Source organism: Cydia pomonella, chromosome 2 (genome assembly GCF_033807575.1).
Source record: "Cydia pomonella isolate Wapato2018A chromosome 2, ilCydPomo1, whole genome shotgun sequence".
Taxonomy (NCBI): Eukaryota; Metazoa; Arthropoda; class Insecta; order Lepidoptera; family Tortricidae; genus Cydia; species Cydia pomonella.
The window spans coordinates 28989608-29008796 of record NC_084704.1 but is presented as its reverse complement, the minus strand read 5'-3'; the positions used below and the strand labels follow the sequence as shown (position 1 = coordinate 29008796).

At 35.7% G+C, this 19189-nt stretch overlaps 1 protein-coding gene across 1 annotated transcript in view; it reads right to left on the bottom strand.

Moving 5' to 3' along the window:
• Positions 1 to 19189, bottom strand: part of LOC133534847 (uncharacterized) — a 127225-nt gene that overhangs the window by 78319 nt on the left and 29717 nt on the right. Inside the window, exon 2 of the mRNA XM_061874140.1 lies at positions 9615 to 9753. Within this exon, the coding sequence (XP_061730124.1) occupies positions 9615 to 9699 (85 nt within the window). The 5' untranslated portion in view covers positions 9700 to 9753. The remainder of the gene's footprint in view (positions 1 to 9614; positions 9754 to 19189) is intronic.

Sequence of the window (19189 nt, the reverse complement as noted above, 5' to 3'; positions counted from 1 at the left end):
CTATTGCCAGTATAGTAATTGGAATGAAATGTACCTAATCATATGAACATGAAAATGAAACGGAAAAATAACAATATTATTCATTACTCATCTTTTTGTAAAACTTATAAAAATATATTAGGGTAGGTATTAGGTATGTATTTTTAAATGATAATCATACGAAATTCACATTCACCGTTAGTACCATTCACCGTAAAGTAATGAGAAGTTAAAGTGTGCGCTGAAGATTTCCCCGTAAATCTCTGCTTCGTTTCCGTCGTCGCGCGGAGCACTTGTTGTCCCTAAGCCCTTATTCGGGATTTTCGCCAATAACAATAACGTCAAGTGTTTTATCCGGGCGGCAACACTCTAGCCTTTATTACAAAGGTTATTATGTCATATTTCATAAATTATTTGAAGCGGCGATTACCCGGGTAACGGGGGTGAGATAACAAGAGGGTCGCTACGCGAACAATTTCCGGCGCGACCGCGGGTTCCGCCGGGCGTCGGGCACACGCACTTATCCAACTAGCAACAATCACGGTCTTAAGCACTTTTATAAGTAGATGATTGAACAACTAACCAAATGGCCACGGAAAGTTACCTTTTTAAAGGGTCGGTTATGCGCAAGTAGTTAAATCCCCTGGAGTTCCCGGTTGTCCATAGGCTACGGTGATCGATTATCATCAGGTAGGACATTTGATTGTTTCCACCGATTTCGTACGTGAAAATATTTTTTTTTTGTTATAAAAAAAGTAACAGAATTTTCAGGTTCTCTAGTCACGACTCACAAGGTCCAAAACGCTTTTCTAGCACTGAAACTTCTTCCTCGCGTTGTCCCGGCATTTTGCCACGGCTCATGGGAGCCTGGGGTCCGCTTGACAACTAATCCCAAGGTTTGGCGTAGGTACTAGTTTTTACGAAAGCGACTGCCATCTGACCTTCCAACCCAGAGGGTAAACTAGACCTTGTTGGGATTAGTCCGGTTTCCTCACGATGTTTTCCTTCACCGAAAAGCGACTAGTAAATATCAGCTGATATTTCGTACATTAGTTCCGAAAAAACTCATTGGTACGAGCCGGGGTTTGAACCCGCGACCTCCGGATTGCAAGTCGCACGCTCTTACCGCTAGGCCACCAGCGCTTCGCACTTTTCTAGCACTGAAACGTGTGGGTATTGGGGATGTTTTATCAGTAGGATATTGTGACAAATACTTCATTTACACTTGTAAACATAATCATATAAAGGGTTATTTTACAAAACTTTCCAATCGAGCAATATTTTAGAAAACTAAGACCGTGATTAGGCGATGTGTACAACTGAGCCTAAAACTTTGTTTAAAATTTATATTTGGTTAAATTTAAACACGATTAAATTTCAATTTTGGTCAACGTTATTCAAGTAACGTAAGAGAATAAGAGGAAATATACCTGTAGTAAGTATGTTAAATTTCTATATGTAATAACTAATAAGGTATAGCTAAAAACCAGCTAAAACATACGTCCATTTTGTGCGACACTGCATCCATTTTCAATGCAATTTATTTACGAGTAGCTATAGCTCTTCATCTGTTCGGATTATCATTGCAAAACCATTAGCGTGTTTAGACCGCACATGTACCGAGTATCAGAATATATACGACCATAAGGCCGTGATGTGTTGAAAGAGGAAAACTGATATAGGTTTATAAACTGAAATAGATGTTATATACTAAAGAAAATGTGATCATAATACTTAATAAAATAATAAATAAAATAATTTGACTCGTTTCCTAAGTTAAAATAGGTTTGTTCAAACTGAAGAAAGCTCGAAGTGGTGTAAACTTGATACGAGTTTGTGACCGTTGTTTATCAATGATGTCGCAGGAGGAGGTATAAGCTGTGTATTCTCATTATTTTGCGCGAGCACAGGGTAGTCCAGTTCACAAGTATACCAGTGAAATGTGATCTAACATAGTAAATGGGAGAGGGAACTTATTATACTGGATCACTAAAGTATTCGACTGACCAGTGTTTTCTTTATACGATTAGAATGGCGCAGGCAGCGACGGCAGCGGCGGTGGCGATGCTAACCGCGCGCAACTGGCTTGAATACCGATGACGGCGCACTACGCGACTCGTTTCAATCTCTACTCTATGCATAAGTAATGCGAAAAGTATGGAGATATTGGAGATACCGCTCCGACGCGGCACACACGGCGCTCCTCTAAAATATTGTTCAATATTTTTATGGTAACGACTTCGGTTATTTGTTCTTATTCTTAGAACAGAATAGCCTTTGTAGACATTTTACCGTTCAAATCCGTTACCGTTCAAGACGGGAGTTCCACAGCGTGTTCAGAGACATTTGCATGCCTCGAGTTTCATTTGTAGCTTAAGCTTAACTACCGTTGCCGAGATTTTAAAATATATTACGTTTATAGTGCCAGTATTAGCGGTTTTATGGCTTTAGACAGACGGGTTCCCGTCGGCTTCAGAACTTACAGCATCAGCGTTAATCCTTAGTGTAAAGGTGGCATTCGGATGTCAACTGCAGCTGTATTACTGTTGCAACAATACTGTGGTGGCGTTGCGGTCACCACTGTATCTATCAATTTCCTTGATACTTATAAAATATGTGGCGGTTTGAATAATCGCGGCCGCAATCTGCAGTCGCCATAAGATACATCAAATTTGCCAATGTGTTCAATGTGTTAAAGTGCATGTTCCCTTCTATGATCTGTGGCATGTTCAAATATTTTTCAGCACCTTGGCCGCTCCAATATATCTGATGGCGAGTGTACTATATAGGAACTTTTAAAAAACATTTGCTAGCTCACCACACTTAAATGAATTATTAAGTGAATTAATTGAGATTTCTGTTCTTCGCCTTTTTTAAGACAGACTTGTAGTCTGCCTCTACGGCCTACGAGTATGTATCGGTAAAACTAATTTATGGTCCTGATCAAACCATTCTTTTGAGCTATTGGATAATAATGTAGCAGAAACAAGCGAGGGTCGCGTTAGCCGGCGCGGCTCGGTAGTAAGACATTTCCACATAACCGAGTTATGGCTTATGGCATGTAAATAAACGAGCGGTTGGCGTGGCTAGTGTCTATTCCGACGTGGGCAATAACTGTGCGATTATCCTATTTGAGCTCGCAACAACTAACAGGCGTGACTTGGTTCTACATTTTTTATAAGCATCCTTGGAAATATTACGATCGCACTACTAATAAGTAGCTTAATATAGAAGCAAATGAAGGTATATCGATGCAGACGCGAATGTCGTTGTATAGTAACAAAATGGCATCGTTTTAATTTAGCGTTGCAAGCAAAAACTTTAATTCGACACGTGCTCTGTGTAGTAACGAGCCGCTAGCCCAAGGTCGTGATTCCCATATCTATCGATTGAGAGGGCGCGCAATCGCTTGAAACCAGTGTAAGCGTAATATCTGATAACGTTAAGACATTATGAAAGTTTATATTACTGTTATACAGGTTATATTTAAGTCTATTTAAAAAACAACATGAACACAAATATAGTTAGACGGAAGGATACAAAAAAAAATTACGGAAGAACACACTATTTTATTTGGTTTGGTTGGTTTGGATGCCAAATTTTATATGGTACTCCACTTCTTGTTTTCTTATAAAAGTTCTTGCAACGTTCCGTACGAAATTTCACCTTCACGAAGTATTTTTATTATATATACACTTAGCCCATTTCAATTTTAAACAAAAGTTAATCCAATTTTTACCAAGGTCCAAGGCAGTCCAAGGCCGCACTGGCAGGGTCGCCATGTTGAACTGGGCGTTGGAACAAACAACTACGCTGGAGGTTAAACGTATAATGGCTTAAATAACACGTATGTACATGCACTCGTATAAAGCTAAGGTTATGCTAGTGTTGGGTGAGACGTAGCACACACAGTACACTGGGTCATCTAGTGGTCAGGACGTTAGCAGCGTAAGCTGAAGACGCCAGTTCGATTTCGGCCTCGGCCACGAGTAGGCTTGGTCACTATTTCTTTAGTGTACATCTATAGACCACAGAGATTACAGGTAACATAAACTAACTAAATTAAATGTAATAAATAACATCTATATTTCTATATATTTCAGTTTCGCAAGGCCACCAGCGCTTCATACAGAACATTATATAAATTATATAATTAAAAGAAATAAAATACAGAATATTACATATACGAATGCTATTAATTTATCCGTGATAAAAATCGCGTATTCAGATTTTAAGCGTAGCAGTTTTTAAAAATTCAATAATATTCAGTCTTTGTATTATCGTTTGGCTTTTTCCCATCATTCGTAGACCAGTATCAGTAATATGTGCTTCACCGATTGTACTATAATAAAATTGTCGCATTTTAATTCTTTAAATAGTAAGAATAGCTCATTCAGCAATTCAAAATGTTTTATAATTTCATGGATTTATTTTAAATTCCTGATGCTAGTACCTAATTAGGTATCTTTTTAACAAGAACCAAAAATGGATTGACTACCTTATGAACTAATTGGGAGCAGAAGGTATCGCTTATACAAACCTAAATGCCTGTAAAAACAAACCCCACGCAAATTAAAAACTCGTCTAAATCTCCATACAGCTGTCATTTTAGGCACCTAATCAAAATTCAAATGTCTCGAATATAAACTTCCCTTGTGTTTTTCTTAAAATTCGAACAGAAATTAAGAAATTTTCTACTTTGTCAAACTTATATTCGAAGTGACTAAAACGTGAAATTCGGAGCGAACATAAATATTCAGTAAGGCTGTGTATAAATAAACCAAGTTTGGGTCATTTATTCCGATACACCGGGACTCTGCACAGAGACTGGAAAAGTTAGGCGGGAACTGGATTGCCTAATGCGATTTTAATTCGTTTTTTCTGCGACGAAAAGGACAATTACAATAGGAGGAATTCAGTTTTCCTCGTAAGTGACTGAATGAAATGCAAAGCCAATTATTTGATCCAAAAACAAAAATAACAATGAAAAGTGCATTTGCTTCTTATATTGATAACAAGGAAAGGCACTTTTAATTATCAAATATCTACCTACCATCATATTAAGCCTCGAGTCATTCTTCAAATGGAAAATTTTCTGCGTCCAGAGCTCAACGAGGGTGGGAGGGGGTTAGAGTCGGCAACGCGCATGTAACTTCTCTGGAGTTGCAGGCGTACATGCCTATGTACGCGGGTACTGCTTACCATCAGGTGGGCCGTATGCTTGTTTGCCACCGACGTTCTATAAAAAAAAATAATAATAAAGTACCCGAGGCATTAAAATATCTGACCGCGTTAATTTTTTTCATTACTTTGCCACGTATTCACACGGAGTTATTTTCTGGGGTAATTCTGTGGATGTGAATAAAACATTCATACTCTAAAAAGGATGCCTAAAAATAATTTATCGAATGAATTTTAGAGATTCACTTCGAGACGTTTTCCGAGAGAAACGTTTCCTTACACTGACCGGAATCTATATTCTAGAAGTAAGTTTATTTGTAAAAAAACAGCCTAATTATTTTACAGCTCTCTCTTCAACAAAGTGCAACGCTAGGACGCAATATAGATATAATATTATGCTAAAAAAATAAACACATCCATATTGAAAAAGAGCACTTTTGTAACAGCTATTCAGGTATTTAATCACCTTCCAGCTGATATTAAGGCACTCGAAGGTAACCGATTCCGGGTAAAATTGAAAAACTGGTTACTTAATAAATTATTTTATAGTTTAAAAGAATATTTTGAACATCAATTGGTATATAATTAATTATCTTTGCATGCTATTTAAGTTTAGTTCATAAGTTATTTAAGTACTGCATACCCGAAATGGGTAATTGTTGGAACCAATAAATTGTATCAGGATTACCATCTACAAATGTACACAGTACTGCAATAAATCATTCTTATTCTTATTCTAACTGGGGCACTACTTCCTTTTTTTTTAATGTTATAAACAACTACTTACAAAATTACAAAGGGCCGAAACCTCGGAACCTTGGCGCGTCTATCTTCCATTTTTTTAACAAACTACCGCGAAGTCATAGTATATAATAGTCAATGTATCGAAAACAAGTAAGAGTTTTTTATTTGGTCGAATTATAAGTAGAAAATATAATGAATTGATGAGCTTCGCTAATCATTCCCTTGTTGTCTCATAAAAGAACGGGTGATTGTTTGTCAAAAAACCGGAGTAGTCTTCCATAGATACTTTTAATAGGATGATATTGACAAGATATACTTAGTAAACACAGGGATTATTATAATGTTTCAAATTATTATCTTAATAAAATCCATAAACGTCTCAAGTTTGGCAGACACCGGTTGCGGCCAGTAAAATAGAATAACTACAGCGAAATTTTTGCAGGACAGGTCACGTCGCAGGAAAACGCGGCGTGATGAGCCCCGGTAGGAGCGCCACGGCGAGGCGCTCGGGGTGGCCCGTTGAGATGGGTAAGTTTGGACTAATATCAAACTATTACAGTTAAGTAAATTGATTTTCACGTTACTGTTTGAAAATGTAGCAACATGTAGGTACTTCAAGACTAGAAAACTATCTAGCTTTACAGTCAAACAAGTAAACTTTTCGAGTACCTAGTGTCTCAAATTGACAGTGAATATGCATAGATGATGATTAATCCTTTTTGAAGGAAAAGACACACTCTAGAGTTATAAATAAATGATGAGACCTAAAACCATTATTAGATTAGTATACAACCGTGATACAATGGAGAGCTTTTCAGTCGAGTACCGTGTTAAGGCCACGAAGCTTTCTTCGTGGTCTTAGTAACTACACTAAGTACGAGGTTGAAAAGCTTGATTATATCAGTAATGGATACAATATTTTTTCTATACTTCAACTAAAACATATAGGTAAGCAAACTAAAAGTATACAGCCGAGATACGCAAGTATTCACGCCGCGCGGGCTTCGCTACCTTCATAATGCTGCAGCCGGCCGGTCGCTTCTCGTGAGGCCCTGTTACTTAGCTCCTTGCTAAGTTAAAAAAAAACTATTTTGGCAACAGTAGCCCATGGAGATTAAGAAGCAAAGCTAAGCGGTCTTCGTAGTCTATGGATGTTGCTAGCAGGGATCGGAAACCGGTATTTTTTGTATGGGAACGAGAACGGTATTTTTTCGTTCTTTGTTAATTACTTCATTTATAATTAGGCAATCTAATAATACAAAGTCGTTATCTGAAAACACAACTGAGTCCTACATTTAGAGTATAAAATAAACCGAAATATATGGTTATTTCGATGTTTTTGCAAAAAAACCGGTTCAAATCCCTGGTTGCTAGTGCCCATAGTGAAAAGTGTACGATTTCAGTTTGGATGATCGATGTCTTAATACTGTATGTGTTGTGTTGACACCATTACAGTCGACGAGTAGAAAATAAATATTAATCTATTTCCTCCCAGTAGTCGTAAAACGTGTCATCCTGAGTTTAACAATTACATCCATTAATAGCTTATTTTATAGCATCTTCAACATTGTACTATTATACCCAAGAATGACATCGTGTGGTCGAATTTATACAACTGAATCTTCCCGTAAATACATCAACTAGGTATTTTATCGATCTTATCGCACTGTTAATAAAAATAAAATGTTATTATCCCGCCGTAAGGGTGAATGCAGTGAGCAAGTTTGCTTTCCACCATATATTAACGGTAATTGAGACTATAATTACGCCAGCAAACAAACTGACCGTTTGAAAATTTCACCCTGCGAAATAGTCTGACATAGCGATCAATACAGCATAATCTATTTGTATTTGCTTGCTTGGCGTGCTTCTAAAATCAAGACATGTTTCAACGTCCGGCTTCATGCCAAAAATAGAGAATCGAATCAAAGGATTCGAGGCACTAAATGCTTTATAAGGCGAGTTTGCTTTTGTCTTTATACTGGCTTTTTTAAGCACAATGCATCGGTAATGATTATCCGTATAAGCTTTCCTAAAACGTGCCGGTATTTTATTTTATTTTATCTTCTATTCGGGAATAAAATAGATAATCGGTCAACGGAAAAATAGAGCATTCTTTAAAATAAATACAGTTATACTATTTTCAACGCATCCACGAGTGATGAACTATATGCTACAGGGTGGGCAAATAAGAAGGATGGTCGATTTTAAGTGTTTAAATTTTATCATCTTTTTAGCATAGACACGTATCATTTTAGAAAAAAATGAGAATTAATTGCTTGTTGCTAGAGGTATACATTTGGTAGAAATTATTTTCCGTATATAATTGCCAACCCTGAATAATATATTTATGAAAAAAATATTAAGTATGTTTTGCACTTAATATAGTTAAAACTTGAAAACAAAGTGTATACCCCTTATTTGCCCACCCTGTGTATAAATAACGTTACGAGTTTCACTATTCTATAACCTACGAAATACTAGTTTATCGTATGTCAAGATTTCGAGACTAGTCAAGTAGTCATATCGAACTGTTGTATATATAATTAGACCTTTAGATACTTTTTTGGATTTTATCGACCTAACTAGGACTAAGAACTGCTTTGGCTAAAAAACGGGTTAGTAATATTATCATAATATAATTAACGACATAGTATAAGTAAGTTACTTGGTTAAAATTTACAATTAAGCAACTACTACAGACTATACAAGCACTTCAATATTTTTCGCTAGAAATTCCCTGAATTTATACCATATCAGGTACCTACTCATTTGTGTAGTGAATTCGATGGGGCATATTGATTTTAGCTAAACTGATATGTAGGTACGTACAAGCTTGTTCAACGACAATTTCAATAAAATTGCAGTCGAAATTCTATTTCGTGATTTTCGTTTTGTCAATAAAACACGAGCGGTGAGGCAGTGACACGTCAACTGTCGTGTCCTGTGTCGCTTATTCGATGTATCTGCGATAGAACCAAAACTCGTTTGGACAAAAGATTGTTTTATAACAACTTTGATTTGTTTAAACGAAACTTCTAACAGGGTATTCTAAACGTCAAGACTCAAGACAAATATTTATTAATATGCTACTTTTGACAACAATACTTTAATGCATTGGTACATCCTAAAAATGATTTAATCCACATCCATCCACATATTTAAACATGTACCTACTATAATTTGTTTTTAAACCAAGTTAGAGAGATCCGCCTTCACTACTCTAAGTAAGTACTCATAGGCAGTTGCATTCATTGTTCTATTGCACATCACTGATTTTGTTCTAAGAACATAAATACAAACAGAGACTATTACACAAAGCTCAAGGTTCCGACGCAAAAGCTGAGGAACACCGGTAGTTCAAAGACTTGGGCGTACCTACTAATTACTCAGCAAATGTACTTAGTCATGCGGTGAATTTCACTCACACGAGTCACTCGATTCCAAAAATCGATAATGCAGAAAGTGTACAAATCCTACCTCGACAGCAAGCGCCAGCACAACGCTCTTGCTCAACACTTGGACTCACTCGTGTGCGCGGCTATTCTGTTAGTTGATCCACTCGCATCCCCAAACCTTGGTCCGGACTCTGCACGCGCAGAATGGCATCGGCATTATGGTGCACAAAGCACACAAAGTAATATAAACGCCAGCTGAAGAACTGGCACTAAAAACTGATGTCCATGGTATAGAATGCGAACCAGTCTTACCTCGACAGAGCAACATAAGCGCCAGCAAGAAAACGCGTGAGCTCGCCTGTGCGGCCATCCTGCTAGTTGCTCCACTCAGGCACATCCTCAAACCGAGGCCTGGAATCCGAGCTCGCCACGCGGCCTCATGGTGCTAAAACTGAAACAAAATAATGCACTGTAGTTAATTGCAAAACTGGTTTGTGTATGCATTTCTTTTATTACCTAACTAATTTGTCATTTCTCAAAACGGTCCTAGTTGGATTCTATTACCCGGGTGTACGGGTGTCACAGAAAACCGCCTATAGAAGCCTAATAATCCTGAAGCCTGAAATCGAATACACACTCTGAATGCGCCAAATCTGCATATTATGCTTATGCGTACTGGTGGCTGAAATATGGCATCGTTTTATGGGGACATAACTCAGAAGCGCACAGTCTTTTTGTAAGCCAAAAAAAGTGCCTTCGAATGATTGTAAATGTTCGCAAACGAGCTGGATGTAAAGAACACTTTATTAAAGAAAATATGCTCACCCTCCCCTGTCTCTAGTGATAATTTCACTAGTGAGTGTTCTAGCAAAGCATGCAGTAGAAACACTATTAACTTACTTATCTATTTGATAATAAACTAGAAAAACTTCATTTTCTAGCACTTACTGCCCAAACATTTCTAAATGCGCCAAAAGGGAGTGGTAAAACATTTTTTTTACATTTCAGTCGTAAAATTATAATTGACAGATATAACTCGTTTTTTGCATTTCTCTCGCTAATAATTGCTGTTATAATGAAAATCGTGATCATACATTTGATTACAAAAATAAAACAATAAATAATTTTTTTTTAACGTGTAATCAATCACTATTTCAAAAGTATAATTTTCACACAATATATACATATCACAAACCAACCCGAGACCTAACTGCTCACCAAGAGGATTCTAAAAAGGCCACACAACTTATGCCTATCACAAACCAACACCGAGTTCCTTCGCACTTCTTAAAAGTTCATCATTAGGTCGATATCGTGACCCGGGAACTAACTGCTCACCAAGAGGATTCTAAAAAGGCCACACAACATATGCCTGTCACAAACCAACACCGAGTTCCCTCGTACTTTTTCGAAGATCATCATCTGATCGATCTCGTGACCCGAGACCTAATTGCTTCTAAAGAGGATTCTAAAAAGACCACACAACAAATGCCTAGCACAAACCAATACCGAGTTCCCTCGCACTTCTTCGAAGTACATCATCAGGTCCATCTCTTTACCCGAGATCTAATTGCTCACCAAGAGGTTTCTAATAATCCACACAACATATGCATATAACAAACCAACACCGAGTGCCCTCACACATCTTCGAAGTGTATCATCAAGTCCATCTTGTGAAACTAGACCTTACAATGTACTAACGGCCATATTCGAACAATTCCTATAAGATGTCGGAATGATACGATATAGATCTGTCAGTGTCAAAAGTAACGTTTTTGGTTAACTAAATGTCACTTTTGACACTGACAGATCGGTATCGTATCAAAGTCAAAGTCAAGCCAAAGTCAAAATATTCTTTATTCAAATAGGCCTAGCAAAAAGCACTTTTAAATCGTCAAATTTTACAAATATCATCTTAATCTAAATATCAGAGCAATTTATTGATGCAGTTATTATTGTTCTAAAAAAAACATTGAACTATTATAGATATGGTAAACTTAATAATAAGAATTTCACAAAAAGATCGTCGAACATCAAAATTGTATAAAAATACTAGTCTAGAACCTTTCTAGAATAAAATCTAAATGTCAAAAAATACGGTATATATATACATTGAATTATCAATTTCATCATTAATAACATAACAATATATAATTCATTCTTTACAATCACACTTAATCCCACGGTGTTTCATCATTCATGTAGTCTTGTGTGCTATAATAGGCTTTAGAGATAAGCTTACGTTTTACATAATTTTTAAATTTACTAACAGACAATTCAGTTATAATATTAGGAAGTTTATTGTAAAATCTTACAATACCCATGAATGATTTCTTAATTTTATGGAGCCTAGTGAAGGGCACTGCGAGCTTATGCTTATTTCTAGTATTAATATTATGTATTTCACAGTTTTTCTTAAAACTGGCAATGTTTTTATGTACATACAGAATATTCTCATAAATATATTGACAGTGCACTATCATTATGTTAATGTCCTTAAACTTATCTCTAAGTGTGTCTCTATGGTACATTTTATATATTGCACGAATAGCCCTCTTCTGCAGAACAAAAATGGTATTTATCTCTGAAGCACTACCCGTAAAATACCATATGACATAATGCTATGAAAGTAACTAAAGTAAACTAATCGAGCTGTTTTCACGTCTGTTAACTGACGGATCTTGCTCACTGCAAAAGCTGCAGAACTCAGTCTATTCGAGAGATTAGCAATATCGCTGTGACATATTATAATCATTATTAATATACGGCCGTAAGAGGTTCGTACTGCAAATTTTCTAGATTTATAAATGAATCTTCAGAATAGAATTTCAAAAATACATATATTTTTATACCTCGTCACTTTAGTGGCAATCGCAGCCTTTGGACGTTTGCAACTAGGAGAATGTCACGTGGGCGTTCCCGTCTCAGAAAGCCTGCTAAAAAATTTATTTCTTATTTTGATACTATCTCAATAATGATCATTCTACTAAGATAAACTACCAACTAAATAACTAAACTACATATTAATTATTCTCAATTAAAAATAAAAAAGAATCACAAATTTGTACTATATTTTTTAAAATGTCACAATACGGTACGAACGAAAGCACGAACTTTCCGCAACTGATGAAACCATAATCGTCACATCACTATTCGATTACGTGAAAGGGATAGCACATTGCATTTTCAAGTTGACGAAAAGAGACGGGCGTACTTCGTTCCCGCTCAGTACAACCATATTAAGTTATTAACCATTATAACATGAACGCGCGCTACTACTACTTGGGCGCTACTAATCGGAGCGGCGCGCGTGCTATCTTATATGTGCTCAGTCTATAGGGGTTGGTCTGTGACTGGTGTTTACCCAATTGGGTGCGATCCACTCTATATAAAAACTAATGATATATTATTGGTCGATATTACATACTTTAAAACAAACATACTTTATAACAACTTTCGATATACATATTTTTCTGATATGAGAGCGTCGTATTTTTCTGATATGGTAGAGTCAAACCAAGATAAGTTGGCAGCGATTTTGGCAGCCAGTGCAAGTGTTATTTTAAACGTCAAACTTCTATGAAATTATGACGTTTACTTAACACTTGCACAGGCTGGGCTATCAAAATCGATGCCAACTTATCTTGATCTGACTCTATAGGTTAGCCAAATAAACACATGTATCCCTGTGTCTAAAGAGAAAAACCGGGCAAGTGCGAGTCGGACTCGCGCATGAAGGGTTCGAAGGGGGGATTATTTATAAAAATGCCAATAAAATTATGTTTGTTGTATAGGAGCCCACCTTAAATATTTATTTTATTCTGTTTTTAGTATTTGTTGTCTGTTGCCGCTATATGCAACAGAAATACATCATCTGTGAAAATTACAACTGTCTAGCTATCACGGTTCATGAGATACAGCCTGGTGACAGACGGACGGACGGACGGACAGCGAAGTCTCAGTAATAGGGTCCGTTTGACCCTTTGGGTACGGAATCCTAAAAAAGGGGATCGGAGAGCCCGCTTAAATAAGGAGTGCAAGTACAATCGGTATTTAAGTTGGGTTTTGTCAGTTGTTGAAAATAAGTAGGAGCCCCGCGGAGTCCAAGGGCGATGGTGATCGCTTACCATCAGGCGATTTCTGCTCGTTTGCCTCCTATATTTAATAAAACGTGTAAAATGTTCACATAAAAACTACAATTTTGCGTCGGCATAGCCTCCTCTTAAAGTATGTATGATCCACAAACTATTTTTAAATGGACGAATTTGGTATCATCATTCAAATTGCGATCCATTATTTAATTTCAAGTATCATTTAACTGTTACAATTTTCGATGTTTCATCGTCAATAAGCTCTTGCCACTTTATTATTAACATTCAATTGTCCTATAAATGCCGTCAATAACGACTTAAACGCGTAATCTCCGTTGTTTTTCTAGGCCTGTGTGTTATTGTTTGTTTACATCAAGTATTTTACAGCAATTTCCATTAGGAACTCCTTTTGTATTATTATAATTTTAAAGTTTCTTGTCAAGTATTTTCTTTATACTACGTCGGTGGCAAACAAGCATACGCCTAATGGTAAGCAGTCTAAAGCTGATGGTGCAATTTATAGACAGTAACTAAAAATAGACAGTATAACCGTAAAATTATTAGTACTATATAATATGACTCACTACACTTTAAATTTCCCGTTTGTTTATAAATCGATACAGATATCGAGATTGTAATTATTTAACGAAAAATCTTTTCTGTTTTTTATACTACTTAATATCAATACGTACGTACTGTACCGTTTGTTTGCATTTTTGTTCATATAACTAAATGGGCAAATCGCCAAACGTGAAATACACGTCGTTGAAGAGTTCGTTGTTGACAAAAATACAAAAATCGTTATATGCCTTTATAATGAGAAGCTTCCTCCATTCCTCATGGCTCCTATGATCAGAACTAGATTTTGGCAAAAATGGGAACTACATACAGAAACAGAGTTCTGACGTAACGTGCTTACAAAAAAAAACACGTTTATAATAAAACATCTTTTGAAGTCGATTTAAAACGGCTTTTAAGGACAATTTTTATTTGAACTGCATTGTTCGAACCTCGATAATCGTTTCATAGGTAAATCAAATAACAAAACATCAATGAGCTTAATAGGGTATTTTACGTACATTAATCAAGTGTTGCGTCGGGGAGTATTTTTACGCCGGTCCCGGTCCAAACGGGCCGATAGCCGAATGACGAATGACGAACAACTCCGGGTCGCGGGCGATATGCATTCGTCAAGGCAAGATTGATGCCGGAGAACGGGGTCCTCCCGGCGGATCCTTCAGGAATATCTGTGCCTATTGCTGTAATGTAACAATCTATCTGTAATACTAATATGAGAGATCGATATATCAAACTTACAATGAGGCCATTGCAAAAAGGTTTGACAGTGTCGTGAAAACGTACAGGACTCGCTGTTAACGAAAATTGTATGAAAATTAATTTCCTTGTAAAAGGGTATTTAATAACTTTTTACCCGCAAATGACAACTCAGAATTTAGTCGTGCCACAGCTAGCTGCTGTAGCCATGGTAACTGTTATTCTTCCAGTCAATATTATCCTACTGTAAATATCGACCTTACACTAACCAACCCTTGCTTTCAGGATTGCCTACTTAACAACTTAAAAATAAACCCAACCACAATACTTGGAGTTCGGGTGGTCTATCACGAAATAAAAAGACCTGCCGAGCGCGGCGCGCGCGCGAGTAAAAATAAATAATAATAACAGAGCATGCGCGTTAACGTTGCGGTTTGCTGTATAAACATGGCATCCGCGGTGACTTCCTACATATTGAAACTATCATACCTTCACCTATTACATTCAATATTTTATGTAGGTACCTGCCTAATTATTTCTTGTGTGTATTTTATTTCTTGGTTTGCCATTTATAATCTTCAATAAAGTGTTCAACTGTTTAAATTTAATTAAAGATGCAGAGATACCAACTCACTACTATATGAGTATAAAAAAACTAGCGTATAGCATGTCAGGCCACGCATAATGGAGGGTTCCGTACTTTCACACAATATGATAAAGATATTGATGTGCCATGCGTTTATTTTTACTGCTTTTTTTTCTTTTAGTTTGATGTAACCGCCCCCTAAAAATGCTTTTTTTTACTTCTAACTATGTAGCGGCTTACAAAATACACCTGTGTACCAAAGTACCTACACTAAAATAGCTTATTGTTTTTGAGTAACATGGTTTATATATTTGCCATGTTGGCTACAGAACCCTAAATATACATACTGCAAAGATGATACTAATTAATCTAATATAATGCCGTCATACTTATAACCTGCGACCAGATTATGAACACCGATTTGGCTTATTTAAGCCAAACAATTCAAAAAGAGTCTCTAGTAGTTTAATTTGTACTTTATGGGATTGTGCTAGGACATTTTTTAATTTAAATAATATTAGTGAAAATGCATTTGACGAAACACTAACTCAGATTATTACAAGTGGCATTTTCTTAAAAATCTAGTTGTATTACGTACTTTAATATCATGGCGACAAGCAACAGTAATTTATTGTTCTGATTCTCACCCAGAGAGAAAGAAAATTCAAAACAGATACCTTTTTTCCTGACTTTTTTTTATTCCTTTTTTACTTTTTTATCACTTTTCAGAGGTGTTTTTCTATTGTTTGCTTGAAACCGATTCTAAATTTAGAAGGTTTTTTGCTAAAAAACCACAAACGGCCACAAAAGTAAAAACGCCTTAAGCGTGGTTTCGATGTTTCTTTTTATTAACAAGTAATTGGTCCTATAAATAACCTAATTATATTTTTGAAGGAAAAAGCTGCGCCAAAAAAGACCTTTTACCATCACCAATGACTGATGATGATAGCAATGATCACTAATGACAGATGATGAAAACAATTAAGCATTGTAGTAGTGGTGGTTCAGGTGCTACAGCTATTGCCTACTTGCAGCTTGGTTTTAAACCATATATTGCCACATTTCCGAACAGTGGCGTGAAAAAAATATAGTTTTAAACAAATGTTTCATTAAAAACATATTCCATACGACATAAACATTTCCCTCCGTCCACTAAAATCCGTTTACAGGTATCAGTAAAATATCAGAATTACTCCTAATAATACAACAAAATGTTTCAATATCGGTACCGTTACTACCTATATATTATATAGGTTGACACGTAGATGCCATGCTCTAATGCAATTGTGACTACGAGTTATTTTATTTAGGCGCCAGAAATATTTTTTGTCGTAGGCCCCATTTAACGAAATTAAACGTCACAGGTGCGACTTGTTTTTTTACGACGTAACGTTTTCACTTATTGGAGCAGCTACTACGTTCAACGTCATGTAATTGCAACGTCTCAAAGGATAAGTAGACATTTAGGTAAGTGATATTAAGTTAACATAGGAAATTCTTTCAGTAGCGTGATGGCGACCCACTATGATCTCAAATCGAGAAAAACGGGACGTTACTTATTTTTCTGTAGAAAAATCGCATTAGATAAATATCCTAACTAAAGATCATAGCTAATCAATAGGGACTTTGATTTTAACCAACAATAGTATTTTATTGTAATTTTCCAAAATAAATAAATAAATATTTTGGGGACGATCTTATACAAATCGACCTAGCCCCAATCTAAGCAAAGCTTGTGCTACAGGTGCGATGATATTCTTACGTATGTCGGTTTTCGTTGTCCTGTTTGTTATGAAACTAGTCATCTCAAACTTCTGTACCACCATAGCAGTCCATATTCCGATCATATATCAGATTAGAATACAAGTGATTCGCGCTTTCGTCTTTTATGTGCCTTTAAACTTGATGAATAATTAAATTAAATCGAAAGCAATAAGGGATTAATATTTAAGAGCTTTTTAAAAACAATATTTACGTAAGGTATCAATGATTTTAATTGTACGTCGCAAGACATGTTACAGGGAGCAAAAATTGTTTATAACATCTGTATTCATTACCTGTAATGCATAATATATAAATAATAATTCTAAATAATTCAAAATTGCAGAAATTTTCAAGATTGCAGGTATGGACCTCTAAAGCAAAAAGGATGTTATTGATGATTAAATAAAGAGTTCTTGACACCACACCCGCTTTCGAAAATTAATTAAATATGAGCAATAATGTGTAGAAAACAATTAAAATAAACGCCCCGATGACACCGTTCCAAATTCCCATTATTAATTTTGTTTCATGCCACCATCACAATTAGAAACAGGTTGGAGGTTACCATAAAACAGATTACGTATTTTACGAAACGCGAACATTACGGCTAATAAACATTAATATGCGCAATAAACCTAATTTCACAATTCACCGCGACATTTCAAATGCGCTGATGATTTTAAACCTTGTTTAGCATGGGATCTAAAATGTATAAATTGTTTGTTATTGATTGGTAATTATTAAATAGGTATACAATATACAATGTGTTTGTCCACGTATAGTAGAGCCGTTAACCACGTATAATACGATGAGTTTTATCGACAGATCACCACCCATACCTATGTTTTCTCTCAACCATTTTAAAAATGCACCTTGTCAAAGTTTTAAGGTACCCGTACATTTCTGTACATTTACCTATCAAACATTTAAAAAATATATCATTCGATTGCTTATGAATTAGGGCATACATTTAAAGCATAAATGTTACAGAGAATTTTCCACAATTACTCGAGAACTAATAACAAAGATAAAAAGTGTTGTTAAAAATGTAGTTTTATTTACATTTTATCTTTTTTTAGAACTTTTTATTATTATTAAATGATAGTACAGGATATCAGCTAAAAGATGACATCAAAATGATAGCCCTATTTAAAACTTTTCACAAGTTATAAGAGTCCAAACAACACCTTCTGTAATGAGCATCAACTTAGTTCTAAAGAATAATTGCCCGCCACCCGAATTATCCTTTGGAACTAAAGCAACTGAGTTCGACGCTATATATATGTACCTACTAATGTAACCTAGTAATACAGTTTCTCAAAACGGCTGCCATCAGTAAAAAATAGGACAATAATAAATAATAAGGTTTAGGTGATAGTCGTTCTAAGTTGCTAGAATTAATAGCTATTTGATAGATGCTCATTAAGCTACTGAAACATTGCTTTTCTTAAAATCTCACTAAAAAAACTTCAATCATATGTATAGGTACCTACACATATTTATGCTGGTAAACATATAATGATACCTACATTGTTGGAAATACTAGAATAATGATGTAATATATGAACATTCTGCTTCTCCATACACCGTCAAATGTGGTATTAAGATAATAGGTACTTACTCCTAGAATAGTTCATCTCGATAACATATTGTTAATATAATACGACCTAGTAACATGTTTATAAAATACGACTGATACGACTAAATAAACTGTTTCAAAAATAAGAAATATCATATGTATATATAACTTTTAGTGGCGCTTCCATACTTTGTTCCGTCAGTCACTTCTCTCAGAATGAGCTTTGATGGACTCATATTATATATAGACGGACAAATATAGGATGATTTTTAAATCGTGAAAAGTAAACACATTACCAGATAAAGCTTTCTTAAACTAACGCGTAACGCTAATTCAACTGACAAAGATTAGCTCCTTAATTAGTTACCAATTTAAAAAAATATCCCTACTTACCTAGCAAGATTCATGGCCACTAGTCACGTGACTTAATTGCAATGTAAACAACGTAATATTATGTATGACTTATGAAATTAGTCATTGTCAATATTACTTTTTTAACGTTTCCAGCCAGCAAATACAAACAAAGAGGTTAAATTGATTAATTTGATTAATCTGCTATGAGTCTGTGACAGTTCTATGTAACAAGTAGGGT